This window comes from Myripristis murdjan, chromosome 21 (assembly GCF_902150065.1).
Source record: "Myripristis murdjan chromosome 21, fMyrMur1.1, whole genome shotgun sequence".
NCBI classification, from domain to species: Eukaryota; Metazoa; Chordata; class Actinopteri; order Holocentriformes; family Holocentridae; genus Myripristis; species Myripristis murdjan.
The window spans coordinates 3,418,779-3,439,476 of NC_044000.1; the positions used below are offsets into that span (position 1 = coordinate 3,418,779).

Below are 20,698 nucleotides of genomic sequence, written 5' to 3' on the forward strand. Positions count from 1 at the left end.
TAACTGTATGAAGCCTAGCTGTTGCCAGGCAAACAGAAAGCAGAGAATCAAGTAGTTAAAGTTGTATAAAGCGGTTGGATGAGGGGACTTGGGGCACCTAACTTGCTAAAGGTCAGTGCATGTGTGTATGTGGGTGGGTGTGTGTCTGTGTATCTGTGTGTCTGTGGCCTTTGTGTGCAAAGCAGAAGTGAATCTGTGGGACTCAACTCCCGTCTTTCTTCTTCTTTACTGGAATCAAAACTCTTTTTGTACTTTTTTTTTTCTCGCTCCATATTCAGCAGAAGAAAATCGATTTTTTTTCTGAGCGGAGCGGAGTGAGGAGTGAAGTGCGGAGCGAGTCAGGTCACAGGTATAGCCTATCACAATAGCCGCCCAACGCTGTTGGCCGCCCACCAGGGAAATCCCCAATTTCCCCGTATGCCAGTCTGCCCTTGCGTTGGAGGCTTTGGAGTAGAGTTGATGTGAACAGTCACCTCTGTCTCATGGCAGTTGATGCAATAGTCATGAAATTTATTCTACAGATTTGTGTCCATATACACAACTTTTTCTTGTGTATATCATGAATTAAATTCACGTCAATGAAACAAGTTTTCCTTTGCCAGAAATGGCTAACCCTACTGAGCTCCCTTCAGGAAGGGAGCTCGGTAACTTTACCCAACAAAACTGCATATCCAGGTGGAGAGGTTCAGAAAATCAAGGAACCAAGATGTCAGGTATCAGTTCTATTGAGGAAGCCTGTTCCTCATTCCTAATTATACCAACACCAAATGCGTTTTGTGTGTGTGTGTGTGTGTGTGTGAGTGCATAAAAAGCACTCTCTCATTCTGCCCTTATAAGTATTGAAACTATTCTAAATATTTGCAATCTGTATTACAAATCTATATTTTCTACCACGTTATACATGAAGGAGAAATGTGGCTTCACTGCCTCAAACAGATGCTGGGATATTTATAGCCTGTACACAGAAAGTTTAATCAAGTTCACCAGTCACAGTTCATTTTTACCCAAATACCAAGATGTCAGGTATCAGTTCTATTGAAGAAGCCTGTTCCTCATTCCTAGTTAATCTAATACCAAATGTGTCAAATGTGAAATGTGTGTGTGCGTGTGTGTGTCTGTGTGTGTGTGTGTGTGTGAACAGGAAGCACCTCTACTTGTAGGTTAGGCCCTGTGTTCCAAATCACATACTTCTACTTTTTACTTTTAGTATGTACTGCAGTTGCTCTTACAAAGTATGTAGTGTAGTATGCAGTATGCGTATGCATACTATTGGGACACACTACATACGTCATCCCTGAAGTCCGACCCTCTCGCTCACTTCCGCCGCTGTCCGTAACGCCACATTTGAATGTTGTTGTCAAAATGCCGGTGCTGTTTCATTCTGCGCTGTCCTCTGTCATATTTCTGATCTTCTGTCTTCCTGACGCTTCTGCTGTCACTGAGCGAGTTTTGTGCGATTTGTGTGTTTTTGTTGTCGTCCGTATGTGGGCGTGGCCTGTACATGCAGCTCAGTCAGTGCGACGTAATGTCCGCTGCGCAAAGGATTGTGGGTCAGAATGGCCAGAGCAGCCTGCTGAAATGCATATTGCAAAATCTGACCGGATGTTGTAGAACATCCTGGTACTCTTGCCATACTGCATCTGACATACTATGTACTGGGACACACTAATTCTTTTTTTTCCCTACTAAATAGTATGGTAGTGTGGGTTGGAACGCGGGGAGGGTCAGAGAGCTCCCTGCCTTTAGAAGCACAGGTGACGGCGGTTAGGGCCTGTGTTTTGTGTAGCTGCCCTCTGGTTCAGTCTGTCCTTTATAACACTGTTGTAAACCTGAACCAACTGATTTCTTTTATTTTATTCTGTTTAGTTCTGCCTCTTTTCCCCTAGGCAGTGGGAAGACCTGCGGGGAGTACTCCTGGGACACCCCTGTCCTTGCATGCACTGTGTGTTTAATTTTGTCTTTCACTCACGGTAGTACACATCGCAGTGTAGTTGCTGTGATAGAGTGCACATGGGGTGGCCTCTCCTGGGTCTGCGATAACATCTCCCTGCAATCAACACCCTGCCTTTGTCTTAGGCAGCCAGTAGCGCATATTTTAATGTGTATGTTCTGGTTATTGAAGTCAGTTGGCATTTTAGCTTTTGTAAAATAAAGATGGTTGTCCCTGTTTTCTTCTTCAGGTCCATCCTCAGCTCTATCTTTATTTTTATAATACATTTTCAATTGTGAACTGAGTGCACATCTCCCACTCTTTTTGTTTGTGTCCACACTTAAACAAGTATTAAATTAGTATAAGTATTAAAAGTATTAATACAAATGTGTGCAGTCTCAAAACATGCAAACATGTAAAATGACTACATTTCTTTTACAATGTCTAATCATTAAATACAGACACATGGCAGATGGATTTTGAGATGGTCAAATGATAACGCCTTCCCCCTTTTCTCTGCTCTAACAGTCGATGATTGTTCATGTAAGTGAGATAACAGGTGCATCGTTTTATTAGACTGTGGTCAAGTGAAATTCCCATGCATTACAGTGTCGGTGGCTGTCATCACCCGATATTAGATTTACATAATTACACTGCTGGGGCTTTACTGTGTGTTTAGTTTGGGTGTGGATGGGTTTTTTTTTATGTCTTAATCATCCAGTGTTCTCAGAAGTAAATAATGAAAGCCATTTTCTCAGCATGCATCAGCATGCATGTGTGTGGGTGTGTTAATGGGCATGTGTTTCTTTTCTTTCTTGTTTGTTGCCGTGGTGCTTTGACATGTAGACACTCTCATCATAGATGATGCCCTGCATGTTTGTATGGTTAGTGTAATAATATAGTTTATTTATGCCACGCGCTGCACGTTCCAGTTCCCAGGATGTTACAGTAGCCTTGCTGAGTCGAGGTACAAGACCTTGGAGTTTCTTTTTCATGTCAAGTCATTTTACAGTGGGAGCTTAAGCCAAGCTCAAAAATGTGTTTATTTGATTGCTGTCAACTTTTGTGGTGACCATATCTGTCCTTATACATACGTGCAACATTTCTTAGCATTGTAAAGGAAATGGAGCCTTGCTGTTGCCAGCCAGCACCAAAGTCACAGCAGTGAATGCACATCAAGGTGTCACCACTACCCTCTACCAAATTTCCCTCAAACACCGAAGCATATCTGCTCATTAAATAATAGAGGTCACTGAATATTTACATGCACAGTAATAATTTTATCTTGTACCAATTAAGACAATAGTCCACTGCTGAATTTATCATGTAAACATGCGTATCTGAATATCTTAATCATAATAAGGTCATAATCAGAGTAAGTGGTTTCTGATCACCACCACTGCTCATTCTTTTGATGGGGCATGAAAACGCCTTAATAAGATTTCTTTTTAATCTGCACATATATTCATGTGACCAGTCACAGACAAGAAAGGCGAAGAGTGTTGGGAAAGTTGGCTTTTATATCAGTCCCTTTAGACCTGCTTTCTGTAAATGAACACATGTAAACTGGGTTACAAGAGCAACTATTTTAATGTTGTCACTGACATGCTGCCTTCAGATGATTTCCCCCAGTAACTGAGCTGTCTGTGAATGTGAACATTTGCTCTGGGTCCTGCATAGCAGTGCAGTTGAGCAACATTTTGCAGCTGAAAAGGGAGCAAAAATTTCCAGGCTTCTTTTCACTTGAAAGAGCTGCCATGCAGCAGCTGTGTAGCAATGCTTAAAGCTTGCACTTCATCAGTAACTATTGACTTGCTGTTTACACACACAGCTTACAGTGTATTTGTGCCTATGCATGGATCATGCTCTGTAATAACTCAATAAGTATTGCACCAGCTGCCCCTGTCTCCTCCCTCTCTGATGCCCGCCTAGAATCAAGGTTCTGGGTGTACTTGACGCACTGGTCCTACCCCTGGCTGCCATCTTGTCTGTCCTCATCACCAGACAGGAAGTGATCTCACTACCCAAACCCTGAGAGGAGCAAGAGCCAGTTTTTCCATCTGCTCTGACTCGCTTTGGGATTTTTTTTTTCCTTCAGTTTCAGTTGCTACTGGCAACAGCTGTTGTCGTGCAAACATCTCGAACATACATGAACAAAGGAACCGGGTGTACTCCATGACCTGAACCCTCTACTCTCTCCTTGAACCAACCCCAAAACATGGTTCCTTTTAAAAGTATGTCATAACAAGGATACAAGTACAAGAACACACACACACGCATTTAGCACTGTAAAGTTTAGAGTGTACCATTGGTCAGGATGAGCCGTGTTCTGCTCCACAAGAGCCAATGAGACCGTTGTGTGCTGCCCAGACAAACACAGAATTTGCCTTTGATTATAAGGATATGTCAAATGTGCTGGAAGTACTATTACCATGATTTACTGTGTTAGTTCAACTTGTAGAAATCAATCAAGTCTATCAAAGAAAAACATGGGAAGTTAACTTTCAAGCACTCACTTATGTATTACTAAGAATTTTTGACACTCATTGTATTGTGCCCTGTGGTCAACCTCTTCCTTCCGTGGAAGTCTGACACTACCTGTAAATCTTTGTGTGGCTTTCACACATCGCTGCACTTTGTAAGTGAGGACATCCACCCACATACATGTGCACACATGATACTGACATCAGCACACACACATGCACACACACAGCACAGGAATCTATGCAGATGGTTGCACAGATGCATGCATGTATTCATACCTACACCCAAAGGCCAAGCACATCCTTCCGTTTTACTCTTTTGTCCTTAAGAGGAGCTGCAACTCACTGCATGCATGCCTTTCTCTCCTGTCAACCCTCATCACTGCATACTGTGACCCTAGCCTAAAAGGGATGGTAAACCCAGTTAAAAGCATGGATTTTCCTTATAATGTTCTTCTCAAGTCTTTTTTATTATTATTTAGTTATTGATTTATTCATTTATTTATTTATTTATTTATTTATGAGTTTCAGGGGCTGCATTTTCTGCAGTAATCCATTCCTGCGGGGCTGGTTGGGCTTTAGATCTCCTTGTAGGGTAACAAGGGCGTTGTCTTGGACTCTGAGACCAACCAGCTGTCCAGCAAGTGAAAATATAGTTAGGTCCATATGTATTTGGACAGTGAACCCTCAACATGCGATTTAAAGAGGTGTCTAGGTGAGGAAAGCTATCATTAGACTAAAAAAGCAAATAAAATCTATCAGACAGATACCAACAACTTTAGAAGTAGCCAAATCAACAGTTTGGTAAATCCTGAAAAAGAAGGAATGCACTGTCAAGCTCAACAACACCGAAAGGCCTGGAAGAAAATAGAAGACATCTTAAGTGTAGCAGAGTCTAGAAGCAGCATGAACACTAGCAGGACGTTGGCTCTGTTAGACCCGAATGGAGCAGAGGCTTCATTTATGTCATTAGTTACACTGGTGTTTCATGTCAAAATGACTGAAAAAGGGTATAGATTGGATTGACCCCACTCTTGCAGCTTTTAAATCCCAGCAATCCTCAGCTCAGGACTCAAGACTGAACTGAACACTAAACTAAACAAAATAACCCTAAACTAAAATGAATCCTAATGCTAATCTGAACCATAAACGCTAAATTTAAAGCCTAAACTCAAACTAACTTTCACCCTTTGCTGTTCACATCATTTTTCTGAACGACTAAAATTGAAATCACAATGGTAATCAATTATTAGCCTGGATGGGTTTTGTAAAAGTCTGCCTTTTAGACCACAAGATGGCAGCATCCACAGCCATCCTGTTACAGGAAAACATCACTGCCTTGGAAAATGAGGGGCGGTTTCCAGAAGAGGAGGAGAGTGGGGCTGAGCAATGAGGGAGGGCTGGAGAGAGGGAATGGGAACGAGATGAGAGGTGAAGAAAAAGAGAGCGAGAGGAGGAGAGAGCGAGTGACATGTTGAGAAAATGGGCAGAGATTCTGTCATGGTGTCACCTCTGAGGAGCCATCGAGCTAGCCTGTGTTTGGCAAGTAAGACTTTACTCTTCTTCTCTCTGTTTCTCACTCTTTGTTTCTCTCCCTCTCTCTCACTCTCTCTCTCATTCTGCCAGTCTGCCTTGAGTTCTTCATTCTTTCCTCCCTCTCTCTTTCGCTCTCTCTTATGTTCCTCTCTCCTCTGTTCTTTGTCTTTTCCCCTCCTCCTCTCTCCCTGACTCTCTCTCTCTCTCTCTCACTCTCTCACTCTCTCTCTCTCTCTCTCTCTCTCTCCTTCTCTCTGTGTTGTCAGACAGGCAGATGAGGTTTTCCACTGGACCTGCAGACGGATGTGGAAGCTGCTGCATGAAGAGGAGGCCGGCCAGATCTGCCTGAAGCCAGATGGCAACAGGATGCCGCCTTAACCTATACTGCAGTCTGTGTGAGTACATACTCCAGTATTTACACATTTTTTCCTCTCGACTCCTTTTTCCTTTTCAGCTGTGATATCCTCTACTGCCGATATTTCACATCCCCTGCATACACGGTGCTTATTTACATATTTCACCTTAATTTTCCATTGATATCTTTTACCTAATAATGCAGCCTTGCATGTTGGCAGACATTAATTGACCTTATTCACAAAGCAGCGTATTTGAATGTTTAGTGGTAAATTCCGGCCAGAAGAGCCGCTTTGCCCTGTTACAAACCCTTTCACAGATTCCTGACTAGAAAATGTAATAGCAACAAATGGGTCTAAACAATACAGAGGCATAGCTTCACACACAAAGGTACAGTTCACACAAAATATAAAATTCTCCCACTTATCCCGAATGTACAGAGCCCCTACAAGGACACGGGAAGGAAAAATATACATGTGGGAGAAAAAAAGGAGGGGAAAAAACTGAAATACTTTTGCGTTCTCCTGAGAAAGTTTTGCATTCTCTCATGAAACTTCGAGTTTGTGAAAGATTTTTTTTTTTTTTAAAGACTTAGACTTAAGTACTTCTGGGTCACAGTATGTAAGTCACCTATAGTTTAAACAATGAAGTAGCTTTCTGGGGAGAACACAAAGTTTTGTGAGGGAAACACAAATGTTTTGCCAAGAGAGTGAAAAGGTTCTGCAAGCAAAGGTAAAAATTTTGCGAATCAATGCAAAAATTCTTTGCGTCCCTTTGGAGGCTCTGTACTAGTGCAGGCTATCCATCCAGATAGATTCTTTTTGATTTGACAAGGTTTCCTATCCACTGCAGCCTTCCCTGTCTTTTTACACTTCAATATCTATATCTGTCTGCTTCCGTGGAGTACGAACTCAGGGTGAATAGATACAGTTTGGTGGCATTCATCGACAAGAAATACTTCCCAACAAAACTCGTATACACTAGAACCATGGCTTATGCCGTGTATCCTTGTCATTGTTTTTGAAAGGAGCTGCTACTTTTGAGTTTTGTCCATGTACATTTCTGAATGTTTGAGCTTCACACTTGTATTGTGGTGCCAGGAGACAGGAAAGGTCACAGCAGACTGGAAACCTCATCAAATCACACAGTATCTATCTGGATGGATAGACTATACAAAGGGTAAGAAGGAAGATATGTGTTGCATTTTGGGTGAACTGTTCCTTTACTATATTTGGCCCATTATTTCTGGCTACCAGCGTCTAGCCACTACCGTTAGTTGGTTACTCTCCCAGGTACTGTAACAGGCTACAGCAGACGTGTATGCTCATTATATTCAAACTGTGCCGGCTGTTTGTGTGGGCCTTGGCCCAAAAAGTCTCTCACATGCACTGTGTTTCTGTAAGAAACCATTTTTGGAAAATCAGGTTTTGTTCAGCTACTAGCCATCAATATTAACAAGGAATGGTGTGGTGACTAGCCAGTTATGAGACTCTGGAGATTTGTTTTACAATGCACAAACTTGATTCTCCTGTACAGTCAATAAAAAATTGCCTGTGGTAGAATTGCAGGAGAAAAGCATGCAGGCAGGCTTCTACAGCTGCAGCTACTGCGTGCAAGTGTTAGTGAGAGCCCCCATAGAAACATAGCAGACTTTAGACATTTCAGCATGTTTTGTGTTCATTTAAAGCATGTATTGGGGCTCGGCATTAAGCTTTGTGTACATGTGCTCAGTGAAAGTAGAAAGAGCACAGCGCAATTTGGAGGGCATTCTAAATCTTGTTGACTCATAGGCCCTTAAAACACTTTTAAGTTTTATTTTTTTCAGGTTCTTTTCATTTGATTTATTGCCAGATGTGGCCTAGAGGCTGACAACTATTCAGTGTTTCACAACAAGAAAAAAAAAAAAAGAAATTAGAGAGACATGATAATAATATTTGTCACGTAAATGTCGTAACCCACTCCCTATGTTAACTCAGTAGGCTTATGTTACATATACAAATACACATAATATATATTATTATATATTCTACATGATGTTTTTATGTTCATTTGCCCGGTATATTTGCTCCATAGCTTAGCTATGAAGCTTTGTTTACATGCCTGTTTACAGCCTCTCTATAAGTACACACTGTACAGACACTACTGAAGATACCACCTTTACTGGCTCAGCAGTGTGTTTACTGACAGTTACTGCCAGATAACAGTAGTAACTACAGATCTTTTGGGGGATTTTTTTATGTCATTAGATGTTGTACAGACAGTATATATATAGAGAGAACAGGGAGCAGGGGCAACATACAACAAAGCAAATCTACCACCCATTCCAGTGAGCCAGCGTGCACAACACCAGGACCCGTGCTCTGTTAGACCTAAATGAAATGGAACCTTAATTAATGTCATAAATAACATCTGTGTCAAAATGGCTGTTATGAAAAGGGTGTGTTACACAAATGAAGGTCCCCTGTCCTCTGTCCCCTTCATTGGCCACCAAAACAACATGGTTAAGGTTAGGAAAAGGTTTGTCGTCATTGGTGAAGGTCATCATCGTGGTTAAGGTAGGAAAAGGTTTGTCGTCATGTTTAGGTTTAGGTTTAGGTTAGGAAATGTCATGGTTATGGTTAGGAAACAGTAGCTAATGTTTGTGAGTGAGCTAACACTAGTTAGCTACAAACAAGCATGGCTCTTGCTTGGCACAGGACTCAAACCACGGTCTGCAGAATGAAGTCCTGTTGATTGTGTCTTCCACCACCCAACCTTCCTCCTAACATGGCATTTTCTCTCGCTTTATACTACATCATAAACATGACCTTTCAACATATCTTTAATTTGCGAAACCAAATGCCACCTTTTTTTCCTGGCAACTGGGCTGATAAAGATAAAGACCATAGATTTACATGAACCTAGAGCAGGATTACGGGCTCAGCACAAATACTACAGAAGACCCAACCTAAAAGCTAGTACCATAGATAGACTTTAGCCTACAAATGCTGCACCTTTACACTGATCCTCATATCTGAATGCAGCTCACACCCCAGTGCAACATGCCATGCTAAATATTATCATTTGTATCTGTACCTTCATGCAAAACCACTACAGAGTATGTCTAAAAAAAATCATCACACCCACATAGCAAATAAGGCAAGCCCAGTAAAACCCTTTGTAAGCAACCATTTCAACAGCTAGATGATGGCAGTGCTCCAGGTGAGGTGATGTGAAGGTGGCTGGTTTTGTACCTGTATGCATCTCCTGCAGTAACTGTATGCTGTAGCTCTTTGCTGCATGACCAAATGAGCTTGTTCATAGCAGATGAGGGTGGATGTTGAGTGTCTTTTGTTTTGAACATATCTACAAACATAGGCGGTTCTAGGGGGTGGCAGGGGGGTGGCAGCTGCCACCCTAGAAAAATGCCTTGCCACCCTAGTTGCCACCCCAATTTCAGACAATTTATTTTATTTTTTTTTTTTAATTGTGGCTGTTCGGAAACTCGCTGTTACGAGACTCAAATGTCCGAGTGCAAGTAAATGCAGCAAAAGATGACACTCCCACTATTGAAGGGGTTGATAAATAAATAAATAAATAAATAAATAATAAAGAATAAATAAATAAATATTTCTAATGCCACCTTTTGGTTTTCTATTCAATGCTTTACTCATGTACCACAATAATAGAATTTTTTGAGTTAAAATATCCTCATTTGGGGGTTTTCCAAGCAAATACTGATATATGTGATCGTTTGGTATTAAATCAGCATATATATTTCTGCCACCCCTTAAAGTCTCCATGCCACCCTCTTGCCACCCCATGAATATTTGTCTAGATCCGCCCCTGTCTACAAAGCAATGTTTTCTATAGGTTGTACTTTGATTCAGCGATCAGGTTTTGGGATTATTGCTGATTTGATGTTAATGCTGCAGTTAGCAGGCCCGGTAACTAACAGACATATAAATCTCTCAGTCTAGTGTATTGCAGCAGTAGCTGACAGTCACAGCTCCCTCTGATTGTAGAGGCTAAATTGTGGGCAACAGAAAATCGCTTACATTTGCAAGAACCAAATGCTTCATGAATACAAAACAAAAATGTATACCATTCTATGGTAACCAGTACAATGTCAGGATGGGTCTTGTATGCGGAAAAACCTTCGTTGCTTAGGTGTAAGAATTTCATAATGGTATTTAATAAAACATGCAAGCACACGTTTACTGCACAATTCAACCACGTGTCACAGTCGATATAAAGAGTCAATATAAAATGCAGTGCAGAGGCTGGTAGAAGCTCAGTCATCTCTGTGATGGTCTTATTTGTTTACAGTAATTATGCTAGTGTCTCCAAAGTAACCAAATACATTGAATACTGTGTGTGTACATTAGCACAACAGAAATATCTGCATTCTTCAGCTATGGAGCCACAAACATCAGGATTTTTCAGATTTTTTTTTTTTTTTATTATATGTGTTTCTGTGAATGCTTCATGAATACAAAACAAAAATGTATACCATTCTATGGTAACCAGTACAATGTCAGGATGGGTCTTGTATGCGGAAAAACCTTCGTTGCTTAGGTGTAAGAATTTCATAATGGTATTTAATAAAACATGCAAGCACACGTTTACTGCACAATTCAACCACGTGTCACAGTCGATATAAAGAGTCAATATAAAATGCAGTGCAGAGGCTGGTAGAAGCTCAGTCATCTCTGTGATGGTCTTATTTGTTTACAGTAATTATGCTAGTGTCTCCAAAGTAACCAAATACATTGAATACTGTGTGTGTACATTAGCACAACAGAAATATCTGCATTCGTCAGATATGGAGCCACAAACATCAGGATTTTTCAGATTTTTTTTTTTTTTTATTTATACATAGTGTGTTGTAATGAAAGCGGTCATTTTTGTCTTTGTGTGAAGCTGCAGCTGGTGAGAGAGAGTGAGAGGGGAGAGAGACACAGAGAAGAGATGGGTGACATGGAAGAGGAGAGGGATTAAAACTGAGAAAGAGGGAGAGGTGGGGAGAGGAAGGGAGGATTAGGGTGGGTGCTTGTGGTGGAACATGATGTCAGAGGAATGTGGTGAGCCTCTCCTTTAACGAGCTGGAGCTGTCTGGAGCGGCAGCCACCTCGCTCTCTTTTTCACACACACACACACACACTCACACACAGATGCACACAGACACACGCATACACATGCACACACACGCACACACAACTTGTCTAACTCCTTCCAACTCCCTGTATCTCTTTCTCTCTCATAAACACAAAGTCACAGACTCTCTCACTTCTCTGTTTCTCTTTGTTTCTTTCACTGTCTCACTCTCACTCTCACACTCAAATACTTCCTCACTCCTTTGCAGTAGGAATCAGATGCAATTAAAAGTAAGTTTGTTTTTCCAATATTTAATAATGCAATAAGAAAATGCATCAAATGATACAATCGCAAAATCAAAAAGATCACACTCATAGCCGATAAGCCCCGTCTGTCACAGGTTGCAGGATGGGGTTTCAGCAGCATTCAGATTGACTGGTCTGTATTCATCTGTCTCTGTTATTCTCTCTTTCGATTCCCAGTGCAGAGAGCCTCTGTATTATTGAATATTGACAATATGTCTCTCTCGTTTTCTCTTCTCGGTCTATCTCTGCTGCGCTTGTTCTTTCTCCCAGCATCCGGTTTTGCAGCTGGAGCTTGTTGCAGGGATTACGGGGAGACAGAGGAAAGGAAAGGAGCACAAAAAAAAGGAGAGAGAGAGGAGGACAGATAGAGAGTCAGGGAGGGGGAAAGGGAGTGAAGGACATAGAGGAAGAGAGACAGAGGGAGAAAGAGGGACTGACATGGTGTGGGAGAGCCAGTAGGACAGTCAGAGGCAGGGAACAGCTCGAAGGAGGATGGATAATATTAGCAGTGAAGTAAGAGTGTGTTGGAGGGAGGATGTGTGTGGAGGGCAGTGGCTACTGGAAGCCAGGCATGCTGAAGTCAATTTTATTTATAGCAGCACAGGACACCAAACGTTTCAGTTCAACACCAGTGCTAATGGTGATGCTGCACTAGTGAAGTTTTTTTTAAATTTCAAGAAAATTACCCCAAAATGGTTGTCAAATACAAACCATTAATATACAAACGTGGGGAAAAAAATTTAAAGAAAACTACCCACAAATTTTAGATGTGCTGGGAATAATTGGGCACAAAGGCATCAGTAAACATGCTCATAGTCAGTCAGAAACAAATAATATCTCCTGGCTGTGATCAGTATTTGTTGCACTGTGGTGCATGGTTAAGTCAAGTCAGTGTGAGCTTGAAAGTGAGACACATCATTTCCCCCCTGCATGGCCAAAAGATGTGTTTTACAAAAAAATAAATAAATAAATAAATAAATTAAAAAATAAATAAATAAATAAATAAAAACGTGTAAAGTCAGTGGATTCAGTGGATTATGTTGCTTTTATTTCCACTTTTCTGCCTGTATCAATAGTTTAAGCATATTTCAATCCAAGGTAGCGATTCCAGGACATGGTTTCCATGTGACTTTCTCTGAAGTGGCCTTTTAGTGAAATCTGGAAAAAAAGTCAGAGAAGTTTTCTATAAATGATGCCCCATGTGACTAGTAAACAGGCTGCAGCGAGAAAGAGGAAGTGCTTCCTCTCAGTACACAGATTGGATTGAGTAATAATACTGGACAAGCTGAGTGTGTGCAAATACCAGCTGCAAATAGAATAAAGTTTTATGAACCTACACTGCATACCCCCTGCAGACAGTTACTGTGCATTCAGTGCACATATGCATATTATGTGCATTATGTACACTTTTGTATTACCTGATTGTTTAGTAGCATTTTGCCATTTTTTATTTTATTGGTTACTTTGTATTGCTTTCTTTACACTGCTTGTGATTTTGTTACTTTTGCTGGTGCAATGACCCAACTTTAATTTCTCTACTGGGATCGATAGTGTTAATTTATATCATATTAATATGACTAATCTTTTTAGTCTATATCCCAACTATCTCAAGTCACCTTCTTTTTTAGTTGGGAAAAAACTTGTTTTTTTTTTTAAACAGGACATGATGTTTACATGAACCAGCTCCTTAAAACATTGTTAGAGTGCACATAATAGCATCATGCACCCACTGAGTCATAGCATAAATTACTCAAGGTTATGTGTTTCTGCATCATGCCTTAAACCAGACAGACATTAGTGTAATTGGCTTGCCACTGCTCTGCCACAGCTTTAAATGGTTTCAAGGCAGATAACAAAGAGCCACTTTATTTAAGCTAGAAAAGTAGCTCATATATCCCAACGCTAGGGTCTTGAACGTTCTTGTTTGGGATACAGTTAACCAGAGTGTGACATTGTCCAGATGACACTGACAGATGACTCCTGGTTGTATTAATTAAGTGAAGTGGTCTTAATGAAAAGGAAGGCTACATTTGAACTGTATGAGACGGTTGATATCTTTGTGTGGTGTATAGCTGGTGTTCAAAGAAACATTGACAGGCTGATAAGTCGAGTCAATTCTGTTAATCAGCCATGCACAAGGACTTGAAAATGAGCATAGCTATCATAACCTGTGATGTAAAATAGTTTCTTTGGCACCAGACCCATCTGGTGGATTTATTTCCAGACATGTTTTCAGACTACCAAGTGGATTTGTCCAGCCACCCTGCCAATCTTAACATCGGAAAGTCCTTTCTTCCTTCAGAGAAAAAGCAAAGGGGAAAAAAGTTGACTCTGGAAGCTTATTCATCCCACTTTCCTGTAAGGGAAAAGAAAGAAGGCAGTGTTTCGTTTTCCCTGTGTGTCTTAATATGGCCGGCTGCTGCCTTTTTCACCACAGCGCAGCGCGGCGTAGGCACTTTGATGGACAGCCGTGTGCCATACGCAGTAGCCCGGGGCCTGGAAGGACCTCTCCCCAAGTGGGAGAGCAAAAAATAAGTGGCTTAATTACGTGTGTGAGAGCCAGGGCTGGACTGGAAATAAAGAGCTGGATTCAGTCGCAAAGCAGAAGCAGGTTACTATAGGACAGACTGAGAGAGTTTCTTTGTGTCTCATGTGGACTTTTGGTTAAAGGATAGGAAAGAACTGGAGTGAGTCACAGAGAAGTAGGTGTCTGGTACTGCTGCTTCTGATCGTGAAATTCTCAGTAATTCACGACACGAAATTCACAGAACTTTTGTTTGCTTGTGTTTATCTGCCTGTCTATCGATACTAAGATTCTTCTTCTATCTGTTTACAGGTTCAGCCATCTTTCTATACCCCTGTATCTCCACTTGGTGAAGATGCAGTCCGTTTGATTTTCGTGGAGATGTTTCTAAACAGGACCTCCTCCGCCCTGTTTCCATGGTTACTGTGGCTGCTGTTCCTCCCGACCCCTGCCACTGCGACAACAGGCTCCACCCCTACCTCCGCCGCCTCACCACCAGCCAATACCACGCTGCTGTTCGACAGCGGCGCCCCCGGTCACAGCTTGCGGAATTGCAGCTGCTCCACCCCCATCCAAGAGTGCGACGAGGCCCTGGCGAACTTACTGTGCAGCTGCCGCACTGTCCCGCGCTCGGCACTGCCCCCTGCTGGGCTGAGAGAGCCTGGATCGCTTATTGTCTGGCTGAAGGAGACCTGGATCCTCGAGGAGCTGCTCAACAGGAGCATGATTGGTCATTTGCACCTGTCATTTTGTGGAATAAACCCACTGGACAGCCAATACTTGGCTCTAATAGGACTGCAGACCCTGAGGATCCACAGTGCAGTCCCAGGAGTCCCGTACCCCAACCAGAAAATTACAGTGGCCCCTGCAGCAGGAGCTGAGGTGGAGCTTGAGTCCCTGTCCTCCTCTGCCTCCACCTCCTCCTCCTCCTCCTTCTCCTCCTCCTCCTCCTCCTCCCCGCCTTCGTCCTCCATCTTCCACATGACTGTTCTGGATGTAGCAGCACTTAATGGGCTCTCTGCCCTAAAGGCGTACAGTGTGGTTGGGCCACCGATATCCACCCTCTCCCAGCACTTCCCCCACCTGCCTGTAGCCGTTCCTCTGCCATCCTCGGCTCCCCACAATGATCCCACAGAGCCTGGTGAGCAGGCTGCAGAGCCTCAGTACAACTGCGTTCTCACCTTTGTCTACTAACAAGAGCTTTTTCATCAAGGCCACCATCAACGCTGCACTGCAAGTCACGCATGGCGCAGGGGAATTATTTACTATGCAGCTGGATACTCGTCATCATGTGAAGAAAAATTGCCTTTCGTTAAGGAAACGTTTCACATCTGACGTGTTCTGTGTGGAATATAATGACAGTAATAACAGTACTGTGACGCTGACCTGCAGTGCCTCAAAGAGAGATTGATGTTTTTCTCAGTTCTATGCATTGACTTCACGGACACTGTCAGTGACACACTTTTCACACTAGTGTTGCACTACTATTACTGCATCTCTTCACCTCCAAAAGGAATAGCCTGAAATTCCTGCATCAGTAATGCAGGTTGGATACAAGGCATGAGTTGCTCTTAAATGCTAACCAGAAGGCTAACAACCCTGATTCAGACATCACACCTGCTCTAGTTTGAGGTGATGCCTTTGGTGTTACTGTATCCCAAATGATAAGCTACTTGAACTGCCACAAATTAGCGTGTCAACCAGATTGCATGCACTGACAAAGTATTACAGATACCAACTCTCAGCCTGGTTACAGTTGTATTTGGGACAATGCATATACACATTCTGTTAACAAATATCATTGTACACATGAATATGAAGAATATCCTGGCTATTATAATGGAAAACAGAGACATACAATCAGTAATATAAGGGGTTTTACATGTCCTAGTATCAATTTTAATATTGGCAGATGCCAGCTATCATATCAGGATTTCTAATTATCAGGATGAGAGCTAATTGCATTTACCTGTGCTAACTCTTATATGGAGTACTTTACTGTTCTGAATAGCACTAGACTGCCAAATGCTTGGAAAGAACACGCATTGTGTTTGTCTCAACCCAACCAGTAGATGGATGCCACATTAGCTATGGTTAGACTTGTTGTTTTAGCATGATTTTTTTTTTTTTTTTTAGATTTGATTCTTAAGATTTGATAGAAAAACGAGGAAAATTGATTTTTTTGTGTGTCCAGACCTGTTGGTGAAAGCTTCCCAATGACATCAAATGATATGTAATAACTGAGAAAGCATGGAATGTAGCCATAGGCTGTTCAGCCAGGCAAAACTCTGACATGTCATCTGCTAGAGTAATATCTGAGGCAATCCCTGTGCCTGTTCTCAGAGAGGGACGAGACGTTCCAGATCATGGTCACAGCTGCCAAGTGTGTTTGGTCTTTATCCTCCACTCCCATGCAGGTGTTGTCAGATATATTAGGGCAGCAGGATAGAGCGCTGGTTCGACTGGTTTAATGCCCTCATGCCTGCAGCCATGCTGCTCGGGTGTCCTGAAGCGACGCTGGGACCCAGGTTCTAACAAGGGAAAGCATTTGTCTCTGATTTATTAGCATTTCCAGACCCAAGGATTAAAAAATCATTGTCTGTGGGAGGAATGAATGGTGACTTCTTAATTCCTTCAAAATAATTTGATATTTGTATCAGCAAATGTGCATGAAAAAGGAGTATTTTTCAGACATTTCTATATCCTGAGCTGGATCGGTGTTGTTCTAAAAAACAAATAGCTAAGGGCTAAGTGGTTATCCACCCAGCTGCAGTGACTCTCCTCTTCTTACTACTTTTGTTGTCATCCTTCAACAAAGATAACAGAACAGCCAGCTCTGATGCTAGCAGTGTTGGCTTTTTGTTAGAAAAATAATCAGCTGGGTTGTAAAAGTGGCAGCAGAACTCAGTGGATCTAGTCTTATTTTAGAGAGAAACATGCAGATAAAAACATACAAGGTTTAGACTCCAGCTTAAATCACAGATTGTGACAAGGAATTGAAATGAAAACCCCACAGATTTTTGCTATAGAGAAAATGCATTAGATCTGTAATTCCAGTATAGGAAGTTTCAGATTCAAAATTCCAAATTCCAAGTTCCAGTATAGAATTCAAGTGTAGGATTATCATGCTAATCACTAAGCGTAACCCCATTCACTAATGAAGCCTCTTGTGCTTGTGATGGTCATAAAATTATATGACACCTTACTGCTCACATTATGCATCTTGTACAAGAAGTCATATTTAAATTGAAGGACTTAGCTTCTCAGAATGGCTGCTATAGTATCTGAATGACTGATCTTATGCGTTCTACAACCATCAAACAGACTGTGGGGTCCAGCACTGTGCAGTCCAGCTCAGAGCAGAGAAGTTACTGGACAGTGCGCAGGTGCCACACCTGGTGGAGAACTCTTAAAGCTGAGGGACGCAATGCACTATAGGTAGTGAAGGGGGCTATTTTGCTGCTGCAACTTGATTTGCATTCATTGCACTGCATTATTAGCTGAAGCAGCTGAGAAGCAAAAAATTCAGAGACTGACATCAGAGCGCGTGTAAGTGTGGATCTGAATCCACATTAGCTCCACAGGTGCTGTTGTGTAATCTGTACTGTGCTATGACCTCCCATGTGGAGGGAAGAGAGTCAAAACACGAATTGCTCCTTTGGGGATCAGCGGAGTGTTTAGCAGCTGATTGCAGTATACATTAGCTGGAACGAATCCAGAGTGTTCAGATTGGGGTCAGGGCCCAAGGCTGAGCTGGATGATGATATTGTGTCTGGGAGGGAGCGCTGTGTGTTATGCTGCTTTACAAAAGATATTTAAAAGGTACTTTGCGGTTAAAGCTATAAAGACAAGTGCCTTTGGAAAAAATGATGGAAAAAAAAGTATTGATACAAGGCACAAGGAAGCAGACAGGCTGCTAGAAGGAGGAAGTCAGAGAGACAAGGACTATATTGGTCTGCTGTGGTATGAGCTGACGGAGAGGCGCAGTAGGCTCACTGTTATGAAGGCTGCACTCCGCTGCTGCGTTTTTCCAGCTGGTCCGCTCGCCCAGCCTTATTGAGTGCAGATGGCCTAATAAAACATGTTGTTTTGAAACAGGTTAAAATGGACGCCCAATGAATAGAGTCCTGGGGTTAGGATCGTCTCTCACCAGCCAATAAATCTCACTCTTCTTGGATCAAAACAGTGGAGCTGATTCTCCGTTGAATTGTTTGAGTTGTACAGTTATTAACCAACTTAAAGCCAGACTTGGCAGGGGTAAACAGATGGAGGAGCAATGCGATACACAGTGGATGCGATTCAGTTCCTCTCCTGTCATGGACGTTGTGAAAGGGGCCTGGTTTGTCAGAAGTAAATCGGATGAAAATCACACATTATTCTGACATAATGAATTTCCCCAGGTTCTTGAATGGGTTGTGTTTTTTCGTGTGTGCTGTTGGAATCGCCTATTTGGAGTCACTTTAGCCAGATGAGAGTGGACTTGGAGGACAATTTTGAAGTAGCATGTGAAGAGGTGTTGGCAGCACTGAGAGAAGTCATTGTCTGGATATACAACAACTTTCTCCGTGCTTTTTTGTTGTCTTTCATGTTCTCCCTCTCTCTCTTTCTCTCTCTCTCTCTCTCTCTCTCTCTCTCTGTCTCTGTCTCTCTCTGGTTCCAGCTCATATCCTGAGAGAGACAGAGGCACTGTTAGAGCTGCTCTCACAAACACAATCTGCAGCCAACACTTCTGTTCCGCAGATCATTTTAGGACTGAGCTGAACTGTGTGGGTGTGTGTGTGTGTGTGTGTGTGTGCGTGTGTGTGTGTGTGCAAAGTAGTGTACGTGCCAGGATGCACATACAGGCATGCATTTATGGGTGTGTCTTTGCGTACGTGTGTTTATGTGCTTGCATTTCTCTTCATCGAACGCACTCGGTGTATCAAGCACACTGCTCCCTGATGGAAGTTCATTCAGTTCCCATCACCACCATAGTCATTAATGCTCACTGTGTTTCAGTTTTTTCATAATTAAAACAATAAAACTGCTGTTGTAGTACTCTAATCAATAACCATACTTAGGCACCATCATCTCAAGTCATAATTAATAATCTAGTTGCAAGAGGATTATCGATTCAGTGCGGTTACGCCATTATATACTACAGTTTTGATCAGAGTTTGTCCAGTGGGTCTTGGAAGGGTTTCATCACCTAAAAGGTTGCAGATTTTTTTAACCTGTTGTAGAGGATTTAATCCATTGTATAATTCAGTTAAAAAAATCAGCTCTCCCAATGACAAGAATCAGATTTTTTTTTTTTAACAACCTTATGGTGTACAATGAATCCTACATTCTGGCACTGAAGGCACTTTCTGACTGTTTCTTTTCACTACTGCACTACATGGATATGAGAGCTGGTTACAGGGCGTTGGTGGTAATTTTTCAATACTAATACCCCTGAGTCCAGTTCTCAGTCACAACTCTACTCTGTGCCTTTCTTTACTGAATGAAAACACATTTTATTATGCAAAAGGGTGAATTATTTTCCTGTGTAACAGCTATGGATGCCATCTGGTTTAGTAAATACAGCCAGACCACACCAAATTGATTTCCTCGCTACAGCAGTGTATAAACAAGGAGCAAAACTTGAGTTACTGTTGCACGAGTGTAGCATTTTAAAGCTTTTCCGCTGCTTTCTGTGCACCTTTTCATGGCTTCAAATCAACTCTCATGCCACACAGAAAGACAGAAAGGTATTGTTCTGTGACTCCCACCCATAATACTGGCAGACACTGTGCTTGCTGGGCCTTTTTGCAGCCAGAGGTCTGCGTTTAGTCACTCCCATCTGGTGAACTGGCAATTACACACCTCCACAAAACCACCTTTAATGGTTTTCAGACAGGGCGTTTAGAATAGCTCATCAGATTTGTTCCCATCATCACCCATCACAGAGTCTTTAAAAACGGCTGGAACATTCCGCCACCACCAAACCGGTGAAATGAGATCACTGGGTTTTTTGGTCTTGAGATCACTCTCTTGTGCTGATGCCTGAACCTTTTTTCTTTCTTTTGTTCTCTCTCTCTTGCTCTCTCTCTCTCTCTTTCTTAAGATATACATTACAGCACCTTAAGTACTTGTATCAGGGAATGTTATAATTCAAAAGTAAAATCTAATGACTATTAATAACCCTAGGCTTTGTGCCTTGAGATCACTTGTACACATTGCTATTTGAATGGCAGATCTGAATATTCACGTCCTACGACATGTTTGATGAGTCATCAGCGAATCATGTATTGTTTAAAGAACAGAGTGTGTATTTGGAAATGGATTTGCAAGTTTAATTTGTATATAATTTGGTTGTTTAAGCGGATTATATATAAAAAAAAAAAAAAAAAAAAAACGAAGAATAAAAAAAGCTTAGTTGTTTATGATGAAAATGACGGTGTGGACTGTTCCTGTTGTCCACAAACTGTGCTGCTGTATAGTCTGTGATAATAAAAAGCAATACAAGCGG

The 20,698-nt window shown here is 41.9% G+C and overlaps 1 protein-coding gene across 1 annotated transcript; it reads left to right on the forward strand.

Moving 5' to 3' along the window:
- The first annotated feature begins 5,885 nt into the window (after window positions 1-5,885).
- LOC115380057 (uncharacterized protein C21orf62-like) lies at window positions 5,886-20,698 on the forward strand. Its single transcript, XM_030081105.1, has 3 exons — window positions 5,886-5,959; window positions 6,216-6,344; window positions 14,521-20,698. Exon 3 carries the CDS (start codon window positions 14,590-14,592, stop codon window positions 15,400-15,402), a length of 813 nt encoding a protein of 270 aa, XP_029936965.1. The 5' UTR covers window positions 5,886-5,959; window positions 6,216-6,344; window positions 14,521-14,589; the 3' UTR covers window positions 15,403-20,698.